Source organism: Aythya marila (genome assembly GCF_965140915.1).
Source record: "Aythya marila genome assembly, chromosome: 8".
Lineage (NCBI taxonomy): Eukaryota > Metazoa > Chordata > Aves > Anseriformes > Anatidae > Aythya > Aythya marila.
The window spans coordinates 8,942,076-8,954,210 of NC_139049.1; the positions used below are offsets into that span (position 1 = coordinate 8,942,076).

Here is a 12,135-nt window from a genome sequence, read left to right on the forward strand (position 1 = left end):
TCTTTTTCCCTGCAAAATCATCCCATATCTATCATTCTACATCAAGGCCAGTTCCACACTCTGCATACCTGAACATTAAGAACAAACCCCGCAGCCATTCCTAAACAAAATACTTCGCTAAATTTGAAATGCAAAAATTACAGGCCAGGTGGCATATCTTCTAGAAAAGTGCTAGAGCTGTCACAGCTGAATTAATATTTTGCTCTTCTGAGTTTTGATATTGCATTTCGGATTCATCAACATCCCTTGCTTCTTCACTTTGTCTTCGATACCTGTTAACTATGTCGGTGTCTTCCTTTGTTCCCTTATTCTTTTTTCCCTTCCCAGGATCAAGTTCTTTGCACTCAAGCACAGCCTTCTTTAGGAGCAAGTCTAGAGAAGCTACCTGTAATTGTGCCCCCATGGAGCTGGGAACAGTTCAGCCTTCCTAGCACGGACATACTTGGAGATAACATACAGGTGCTTTATTCCATTATATCTATTCCTGCACCACAGTCATAAACTGCACAGATGTAAAATCCAGGGCTTGTGCTTATGTAATTGTTTCTTAAGCATAAAAACCCACATAAACAAGCAACTTCCTCTGTCAACACAATTAGATCAATCTAGTAACTGCTCGCACATTAAACCATAATGTTAAAAGCCAGACTTCTCACCAATTAAATATTTCATAAGAGGCCTTAAGAGTCCAGCATGCCTACCAGATCTTTGGTGGCATGTGGCAGTAATCTAGAAGCCAGGAATAGCTAGAGATCTGAAGGCACCTCGTATCTCACAGTGCTGTTTGAAAAAATTCTAGGGCAATTCCACTAAAAATTTAGCACCACAATATGGACACACTATTTTTCAAAAACAACTGTATAAAGCCTTATAAAGGATAGGGGAAGCGCTGAAGGTGGAAGAAAGAATAACTATCCACTTTTTGAACGGACTACTGGTGCAGACTATCTATAACAGTATATTTTTCTGTGAAAATGACTGTTTCAGAAAAATGGACTGATATTAACAGACAGGCAACTTTAAGCACCGTGGTCTGTCAGACAAGTTTTTGTTTATTAAAAACACAATACTGATTTCTACCTTGCCATGATGGAAGCAAAGTATAATGTTGATTGCATTTAGCCATAACAAATTAAATTTTAGAATCTGAAAGGTTCATTTATTTAAGCAAGAGCATTTGTAAACTGCCATATTCTAGCGCACTGCAATGTAATAAATCAATTTTAGCAACTCAGAATTATTTCCCTAAAAGAATTTTCATCAATTCTTACCGATAATGTTTCATTATCATTTTTGCTGTATACGAACTTTAAAAAAGAATACCCACTACTTCTGCACAGAGACATTTAATAATGATTGCTAAACAAAATAACATCTCCCATCTTTCTGGTATTAATGCGTATGTAGCTTCTACAACGTTACAGCCATGTTGGCAAAGAAAGACTGAACACGCTGTCAGAGTCTGACCACTGTCTGACCACTCCTTGTCCTCGAGAGCAAGTGATCCCTCTGCATGCAGAGGTTGGCTGTGATATGAGGTTGTGATTTTGCTTTTAAGAATGTATTCTGATTTCATCCTCTGCATACACTGTTTTATGTACATGTATCATGTCGTCTTTTGTAACTGTTTCTAGAGCATATCAATTCTTATATATCGCCTTCTAACTTACTACTGCTGTCAAGCAACTTCCTAACAAACAACACAACTTTGCTTCTCCGTTTCCTTTTTTCAACTTACCAGAATCTTTCAATTTTTCAAATTAATCTTAAATATCACTGAAATCAGTGCAATGTTATTCTACCCATAAGAAGTCCCACTTTTCCACTTTTTTTTTTTTTTTTTTTTTTTTTTTAAACTTGACTACCTTTTTTCCAATCTTTCTTGGTACTTTATTTATTTATACCCTAATAAAGGGTAGCAGTCCCTTTTGCAGATGGTCTTAACGCTACCCTACCTTACTCAAAGCACAACTTACTCTACAGGCTCTTATTCACAAGCATACTGCTAAATCAAAAGCCCTATTATTACTGAATTTTTACCGAGTAACATTTACTCTCAAGTATATCTTGTCTGAAGTGCCAATTAGTGTGAGAGTCCAATACTTTCTGACCAGGGTCTTTTAGATGTTCCAAAAGAAAAGAATTTAATGTTAACATTGAATGTACTTATTTGGGTATAGTTTTGACACTACATCGGATTTTGAGTGAGTAGGGTAATATAGCAATGAACTGAAATCGACACACAAATATAATATACAAATATAATACAGAGTTAGATTGCAATACAGATTCACATTACCAGTCACTGTATATTCATCACCACCATTCTGTGTGTCCCCAGCCACCAGGAAGAAATATGCGTTGAAGAAAGCTCAAGCCTGTTCTCTTCAAAGCTCATTTTTTGGTTGTTCAGTTTTTATACTCTGTGTTGGGCTAGGCAACATATAAACCTCCCTCCTGGTGCTATGGCTGGCTCCACAAGTAAACATCTTCTATTGATTGCCTCAAGGAAGACCATTTAGACAAACAGTTGATCTGCTCAGCTACTATAGCCATTTATCTAAAAGGCCAACCTCTGCATCTCTTTTCCCTTACCATAGCTGTGGTCATCTCCTGCATTCTCCTCTGAGCTGCACGATCCCTTTCTGTACTTAAAGGGGCTTATGAAAAAGAAGGCAAGTGGCTTTTTACACAGGCAGATCGTGATAGGACGATGAGGAGGTTTTCAACTCCAATAGGGGAGATTTAGATTAGATGTTATGCAGAAATTCTTTACTCAGAGTGGTAAAGCACTGGACCAGATTGCCCAGAGAAGCTGTGGATGCCCCTTGCTGGAGTTGTTCAAGGCCAGACTGGATGGCGCCCTGGGCAATGTGGTCTACTGGGTGGCATCCCTGCCCATGGCACGGGGGTTGGAACTGGATGGTCTTTAAGGTCCCTCCTGAGCCAAGCAGTTGTGTGCTTGATTAGTCATCATCCTTGCTCAACTCCTCTGAGCCTTTTTCCATGGTAAGCGTTTGTTATCACTTGCACATGCATGCATATGCATTACATAAGAAGAAAGCCACTCCAGTCATTGAGAAGGTCTTACAGTACCATTTCTAACCTGCCCATTTGGCTCAATTGTGCAAACACTGATTTTTTTTTTTTTTTGCCTTTTTTTTTTTTAACCACTATTCATGAGGCATACAATTCTTTTGTAATCTCATCTGTAAAACTAGTTTGTCGTGAGACAAAAGAAACTCCCTCCTGATTGTTTATTAATTTTGTACTAATAAAGCTCTATATCTGACAACAATTTTTTATACAGTATTACAGAATGTTACAGTATGTTCTAATCAGCTACTTACTTCAGATCTTGCAGAAGGTCCTTTGCATTAAGCATTGTTATTAAAGAAGTTGTGGCTGCCGGAATGATGATTATGGGAGTTCGAGATCCTGTAGAGAAAATGAAGTTATATTTCTCGCCTTCTTTTTTCCTTTTTCTTTTTAATTAAAGGAGCTGTACAGAAAACAAAATTTTGCTTAACAGACCTCAATTATGGTAAACATTCGAGGGAAACTGTAGTAAATACCCAAATTGAAGGTCTTCATTCACCACAGAAAGCGTATCCCTATATCAGGAGTCTCTAAATATTGGTAATCACATATTTAGCAGAATACAATTATATTTGCTTGTGGTTCCAGCAAAAGAAAGTGTAGGCATAATTCACACAAAAATGAAAAGGACAGTAACTAAAAATGACTAACCTTTTTTCTGGTTTGGAGGTGGTCTTGCTTGAGAAACTGAGAAGAAAAAAACCAGAATATACAACAGAATGAGTAATACATAATACAAATGCTAAGACTCAAAACATTTCAATGTTTATCTCACTTTTCAATGTTTTGAGACGCAGGAGTCACACTATAGTCGTTAGATCATTTTCAGAGAAGCAATACACAAAGTTGAAAAGGGGATTTATAATTTGGGTCTCAGTATTCAGCAGACAAACAGCTTTTGACTGTCTGAAAACAGATGCAAGTGCAGTTGAGTCAATCTCCTCTACTTTTTCTGAACGTAGTCATCTTTCTCTATCCTCCCCAAAGGGAAAGGACAATACAGCACTGAAAACACTGCCAGCAACCTTCAAGCAAGCTGCTTGTGGATCCCAAGCTCAACTGTGCTGAACCAACAGGAAGACTGTTTCACAACAAGACAATCTTTACAGATCCTCACCTTTTCACAAGTAGGTGTTACAGTAAATGAAATCCATGGGATTAGCTGTCCTTCAGACATACAGAACTTTCTACAAGCTAAGTTTTGACAGCTTCAGACTTACTCGGGTTAGTTTCTGATTGCAATTATCCCCCTAGTTGGATTTTTCCCCACAGTAAAGTGTTTCCTTTTTAGTCTTCCATGTTTCATGACCTCCTAGTTTTGGGAGGTATTTCAGTCCAAAGTTGGAACATTGGAAAAGCGCACGTTTCTTCGCTTTGGTGCTATTACCGAATAACCTGGCTTTCTCCAAATACATATTTTATAGTTCAGTTTTTAATAATCCTAACTTAAAGAAAAGACTATTGTGCTTAATAATTACCATTTTCCTAATTCACAAAATTAGAAAAGTCAGTAGTAAAAAGATTGATGCAGACTGTACCTTAAGTCTCAACTGCTACTATGCATGACAAATTTGATTAATTGACTTCCAATTTCATAGCACCAACTTGCTCATGTTTATTTATGACCAACTGTTTCAGAAACTGGCTAGAACATTATAAATATTCACACCACACAGTTGCCATTGTTGAAATATTGAGACTATATCCTTAATTATCTTTTCCTAACACTGTCAAATGCACAGATATAACTGGCAATACTACAGTGAACTACTTGAATTTTACCTACCCAATGTTTTTACTTTATTTTTTAATTTAAGTATCTCCTTACTGTAAAAAAAAGTTCCTGAAACATATGGGCAGCATCAGCTGCCAAGAAAAAAAGCATCTGTAAGAAATGTGATAGCTGTACTGAGACAGGTTAGCAGAAAACTAGATAATCTAAATATGTATCCCCCCCCAAAAAAAAATAAAAAAAAAAATATTTGTTCAAATCAGCATTATACAATTGTTTCCATCAATTCAGCTAATCCTTCTATGTGCAATGATGCAACCTCCTGCACATTGCACATTTAAATACTGTCACCACTATGAACAGACACTCCCTCCCTCCTGAGGTTCAAACCCCCAAATGTCCTAGAACATGCAGAATAAGAAATCCTTTTTTGGAATGTAGTATTATATATTTCTTCAGACTGTTTTTTCTCCTTTCAACAGTATGGAGGCGAGCTAGTGGAATAGAGAAGGGCAACATCAGTATAAAAAATACACTTCTGTCAGTTATTGCACATGAAACTATGAGTAGCAAGTAGGGACCTGTGACAATTCAGTCAGATTTCTGCTCTTGCTACCTCTACCCTTTTCATACTGCTGTCTGTCAGCTTCATTTGCATTGTTATGCTCAACAGGGCCAGTGAGATAAGTATGACAGGCAGCATGACCTTTCTGGTACCTAAATAACCAAACAGAAGAACCTGTGCACAACAGCATTTAGGTATGCTGTGAGAATATTCAATATTAGAATAGATTTTGGGGATGAATCCTTTTACAACATTAAAGCATTAAATCCTACAAATAAAGCTCAAGGAATTAGCAAGGCACGTATTCAAAGGTCTTAGTAATCTAAACAAGAACACTGTATACTCCAGCAGAACTTCTAGAAAAAAGCACACTCATTTAAAAAGGCAGCTTTGATTTAAAAAAAAAACAAAAAAAAAAAAAAAAAAACCACTATTGACAAAAAACAAAGTGATCCCTCCTTAACACTTCATAACAATAACTATTTTCTCATTCTTAAATCATAGCTTTCACCTGAAACTTTCTTCCAACAAACCAAAAATTCTCATAACGTGTAAATGAAGTACAGCCATGCACATTGCTGTTTGGAAGCACCAATTTTGTTTGCATTTTTACACTATTCCTCTATCTTTTTTGATGGGTTTCTCATTAAAACAAAACAAAATACCTACATCTTTCTAACTTTGAACTTCAATTAGAAATTCAGTCTGATGTACAGAACTGACTTGGTAGCTGAAGTCTATTAGATTGGGAATTTAAAAATCCAGCTGAAGATTCTGACTTCATTACACATATCTAACGTGCTAAGAAGTGTGAGAAATAATGATAACACACAGAGAAATACTTGTCTTTCTGATATATTGAAGAAGTATAACAGATCTTTCTGAGACTGGCTTTTGTATTTAGGTTGTTTCCCCTTAATATATTAACCAACTCTCACTACATATTTGAAAAGGCTTTCTGAACTACTAACCTTATAGCCAAGTTTTTCACTTGACACATTTCAATTTCACTGTCATGTCCTTTTGACAGGATGACTGAGCAAACACTCTGAACAGAATGAACCCAAGCACCAGAACATTTCAATTCTTAAGCTACGTGTGGTGTAAGTAACTACAAAGTCACGTGTCATTTCCAACACATATGCCATTAAAAGCCACAAAATGGATCCCCACTTCATTCTTCAGTAACCAAAATTTTAAGTACAACTTCTCCAGAGCTTATACTTGCTTGGAGCAGAAGCATGAAAAGATGTCACCCTACCTGGTCGTGGTACCGGCTGTGCTGCTGGCGTTTGTGTTTTTCGAGCAGAAGCACCTTCCTTTGAAAAGACAGAAAAGGTAACATTAATAGCTGGCCTTCTTGTCAGGTACATATATTTTTAAACGAACACAGAGCTACAGAGGATCTACTGAAAATGAGGGCAGCGTGTTTCTATTAAAAAGGAGAAAAATATATTGAACATACTCAAAACTCTTTACAGATCCTGTTTTAGATGCGGGGGAGCAGAGAACCTGATAAGCTTTTACTTTTTTTTTTTTGTTGTTTACCTTTTAACCATCAGATGCCCATCAGAAACAATCTTCTATATTCAAATAAAGTTTTCTTACTTATAGGATTGCTTCATTTTAAACCCGATCACTTGTAACTAAGAGTTAATATGGAAATTGGCTACAGAAATTTCAAAACATGATCTGCTTATGCTCTAGGATGGAAAGCCAGGACCAAGGAATTGCAATGTATTCCTGCCTTGAAGAGTTTTAGTGACCAGAAATAGCACTCTCATGATAATTAGTTCTGCTCATGCCTTATCCAATTACCTTAATGTAACAAACAAAAGACCTGTACTACTATTTATTCTTGTTAACTCTGCAGAGTCAACACACCATGTAAGAGAAAAGTGAGGTCACACGTCTGCTTTAAAGCAACATAAAATTTCTGCAAGAACAAATTCTGCTCTTCATGATTTCTGTGAAGCCCCACTGAACAATACATGTATTACCAACGGCATAAAAAAAAAAAAAACCACCAAACAAAAGAAAAAGAAAATAACCAAAACCCAGCCACTTCAATTTGCAAGGCTAACAGAAAACCTTTAACACAAAACCAAGCATGCATTTTATCTGAACATTAAGCACTATGTGAGTGTATCCTCCATCTGAGACACACTTGGTAAGGTCGGAGATCTTAGCCTAGGAAAAACTTTTTCGAAAGACTCCGGTAAGGTGCTATCACATCTTTATGTCCACGCATAAATAACAGTATGTTCTGGAATTCAAAATTAAAAAAACTAAAAAGCAAGAGACCGCATGCAAGGAGCCTCAAGTTCCATGATTTAATTAACACAAAGAACCTGCTTTCAAGTTTCCACCATGAAAGTGAGAACACAGTTTTTTACATCCTGCAAGCTCCCATTAATCTTTAGCATTAGGATTTAACCTTTGATTGAAAGAAATGGATTAATCCTGAATTTTTCTGTACTCTTTTCTGATTGTTAAAATAGCAACATCTATGTAGGGCATTTGAGTCAGTAACTGTTATTTTAAGACTTGTTTTAATATCTAAGAAAAGGTACTTTTGCCTCTGTCCTTTCACTGCAATTCCTGAGAAAATGATGAAAATCCGAATAGCGCACACTGAAGGAAGAGCAGCAGTAAAGGCTGCCTATCTTTGAGAGAAGCCTTGCAACTGAGAAACCAGCACTATTTAAAACTGCATCGCCTTTCTTTTAGCCAAGAAAGTAGAAATAAAACTTTGCATCTGTTTCCATAGAAAACTAAAATTTTCTGTGTGAAAAGGCTGCTCCTGTGGTGCCCTAATGGTACATTTTGAAGAAATACCAAGAACTCTCCCATGGCATGTCTTTGAAGTCCCAGAACCTTAATGAAACAGAAAGCAAGCCCACAAGCTACAGAAACATCACTTCCAGCATCACTTAGCAATGCTAAGTTGCAGATTTCAAACTCAATTTAGTTTCTTTGGATGCTTAACTACTATTATCTGCAATCCCATGCATCCATTCACCTTTCCTCCCCTGCTGAATCAATACTGCAGCCTTTCTGCCTTCCCTTCCACTTACTGAGTGCTTCCACTACCTCGAACAGACCTGCAGGTCCTTTGGCAGCTGCCATGGGAGCACGACAAAGGAGCTGCTTCAAATATGCTGGAGGTTTTCTGCAGCCTTGGAAAAAATTGCAGTCACAAAGCCTTGCTCTGGTTTCCACAGGACTTCTGCTTGTGATTTTTCTCTTCACCAAAATCTCCATAAAACACCAGAATATACAGTCACAAGTGACATACATAGCCTGCAAATGACTTTTTTCCCCATACTTTTGTCTGAACTCTCTGAAGTGATGAATGGGAAACCCTGTGCAGAGGCCTGAAAGGAAAAGGCAAGGCTTTAAGAACATTTCAGCTGCAAAATAAATAAATAATATTGCAAGCATAACATCAAAGTATGTGATTAATGGTAGGAAATAAATTCATTTAGATGAGTAGACACAAAAACACAGCTACCAATTCTACATCCATGACCTTTCCATTTGTAAGAACAATTTCTGCAAAATCAATAAAATGATGGAGGTCATGACTTTTAGTTTTGTAAATCACCGCCTTAGACTGTGATAATTTCACGGATGAATCTCAGCTCACAGCCCCAGATATGCTGGCTTCTCACCAGACACTGATCAGTTGTCACCCACTGAAGGTACACACCCTTCCTCTGCCACTGATTCATCACCTCTCGTCACCTTAAGATCATGAGTGATCTAATCACCACCTTCTATTAATTAAAATTACCACCCTCTATCATTTAAAGAAAATGTAGTTGCAGTGGCCACAGATTTAACCACAGATTTTTATTAATTTTATTTATTTACTTATTTATTAAGAAAAGCATGCTATTAAGATGGAGAAAAAATGAAAGTACAAAGCAGTTACGGTTGACAAGATATGTGACGGGAAAAAAGATGCTTTCTAGAAGAAAATCGTCAGAAAGATAATTTCAGCAACATTTCACACCGTCCTGAAAACAAAAGGTACCAAGCTTAGATACAAACTGAATGCTTTTCAAGAGCATCCCCATAGAGGTGTAGGTTTTTCCTATGACAAAGCACTAATTTACGGCATGAGTTCTGTTTACAAAGCACGTATAACCACAGAATTATATATGATGGCTTCTCTCAGAGAGAAAAAAAGATCAAGCTGACAGAGTAAATATTATAGTGGGTTCCTTTAACCACACACAGCAAGCGTGGCTGTTAATTTATGCCGTTAGAGTAGGCAAATGAGAAGTTGCCTCAGAAAAGCTAAGTCCTTGTAAATACAGTAGCTTATTTCTCAGCGAGTGCACAGTAAGATATCTTACATTAAAAACTTCACATTAGAAATTTGAAAGTTACCCTTAAGTAACTAGACACACTGCCAATTCCAACTCCAATTAGGGGGGCTTTTGTTTGTGCAGCTGTACCCTGAGCATCAGTAGCAGCAGAAATCACTGTTTAGCTATTTAAAGAACATTCATTTCCTCAAAGTTTCTGAGCACTTAACAGTTTTGCTCAAAGACGACATACCTAATTCTTATGCATAAGCCACTCTAGACTGTTAAGGAGTATACTGTGAATATTCATAAGTTGAAACCAATTTAGTAACAAACCCATGTAACTTGAAAAATACAAATCTTCTTTAAGACAACTACACTACATGGTATTTTAATCATAAACACGTTACTTGGTTTAGTTTTGCTACCTTACAATAGAAGGTTACATATACTTACTTGTGATTTATATTAAAGATGAGTATTTAGGCATTCAGGAGCAACAACATGACATAGAAAGAAATCAGGAAAACATCCTGAAACCTTATCATCTTGGATTTCATCACATCAGCTACAGATACAACGCTGCATGCACTTTCCAGTAGAATTCGTTCTGCTTCCATATTAATAGTTCCTACCATGTTAGACCCCTAAAAGCCGTACTTTATTCTCTTGAGGCACAAAAAGCTCTTAAAAGTTTATAAAACTGTTGCTTCGCATGCTACAAATGCTGGAAGGGAATAACTCAAGAACTGCAACTATTTCACTGCGCATTCACTATTTCAACTGATCCTACATAGAGATCTATACAATCTAATATTTTGACCTTTAAAAAAAGGTTAGGAGTAAAGGATAGAATCGACAATTTGATGCCATCTTGTGGCTTTTTTAATTTAGCAAATTTAATTTGTATTTCATTCTTGTTTACAATTTCTAGTAGTACAAGACCTTCGCACCAAAATCTAGAAGTTACCTAGTAACTTGCATGCTCCTACACAGAAATAGGAAGAGACGTAACAGTTGATTCTGCCAAAGTATTAGCAACTACTTGTACTTAGAACATTAAGTGGCTTTCAGCTTCAGCATCCATGAAGGGAGACAATTCATCCAAGCTCACTTCTAGTAAAAAAAAAAAAGTGAACATAGTAAAGCTGCAACACTCAGATCTCAAATGAGAAAGAAAAAAAAATACATTTGGATAGTACACTCAAAAAAAAAAAAAAAATTAAAGAACAGACTTCAAATTTACCTACTTGATTTAGAGAAGACAGTACAAAAACATTTTAATTACCAGCAACTCTAATATCATTGTGTGAGTGATTTAAAGTATTAAGCCTTCGAAAGCTGTACTAAAGACAGGCTAAAGAACCAAGACAGTCTAAACCAACTGCAGAGGTTGAAAAGAATATTGCTGTTCTAGAAATTAATTCTTGAACACATCATTAATGTACGACAAAGTCAAAACAATCAGATGACTTCAAGAACATCTGCTCTGGATGCCCTACTTTAAGCTTGATACAAACATTTATCTATTTCCTATACATAGCTTAGATTCCGAAAACGTAGGGCTTTGTTCTAAAAATGTTAAGCCCTTAAAAGCCTCCAAAATGAAATCTTCCAAAGGACCAAGCAAAACAATCCAACTGAGTTGCTCTGCCTCTGCAATCTTCATAAGAATTTTCAGGCTTCTATTGGTATCAAGAAAATCTCAGTGAAATTTAAAGAGCATTTCACATAATCGTTTTATTTACACATGAAGCTGGTATAGCTCATTTGCATCCTTCTATGCACACAAATATGCATACGCAGTCCCCCAAGACAGATATTTAAATAATAAATTGCAAGCTTTTTGCTGCCTTTCTAAATTTAAATTACACTGTAAAATAAAATAGAATTTGATAACAGAACCTTAACTGTTGTACAAATACTGCTAATATTAGTCATGTTATCCTGTGTTGATCGCAGTAATAATAAAAAGGTCATTTCTACTATTTACATTGTTTCAACTTCCTTATAATCAAAAAAAAATACAAGGGGAATTGAAGCAGAAGTAAAGCTATTTTTATAGAATGAATTTAAAAGGGAAATATTTACTGTTATCAAAGCACTTCAATACTCATTACATAAGGAAAGCAGCACCACTGCCTCACCACTTGGACAACTAAAAAACTCATGTGACATAAGACAAAAGGGATTAGTAAAAATTAGTAAATTAATCATTTATTCAAAATGCAAAAACTACTTGCACTGAACATCATGTCTTTTCAAGCACAGTTTGAGGAAAAATGCTGATGGGAGATTGCTAATCCCCAAAAGCAGTTGCATGAAAGAAAACTTAATGCTCATCTTCTTACAAAGACATGGCAAATTTCATTATAGGTGGGGCCATGTTTTGGAAATACTGTTGAAGTTAGTACATACGTTGT

At 36.3% G+C, this 12,135-nt stretch overlaps 1 protein-coding gene across 1 annotated transcript in view; it reads right to left on the reverse strand.

Annotated features, from left to right (window-relative positions):
- CDC73 (cell division cycle 73) overlaps positions 1-12,135 on the reverse strand; it is a 103,834-nt gene that overhangs the window by 18,048 nt on the left and 73,651 nt on the right. The window contains exons 11-13 of the mRNA XM_082766269.1: positions 6,658-6,715; positions 3,751-3,786; positions 3,351-3,438 (exon numbers count right to left, since the gene is read on the reverse strand). Of these exons, the coding sequence (XP_082622395.1) occupies positions 3,351-3,438; positions 3,751-3,786; positions 6,658-6,715 (182 nt within the window). The remainder of the gene's footprint in view (positions 1-3,350; positions 3,439-3,750; positions 3,787-6,657; positions 6,716-12,135) is intronic.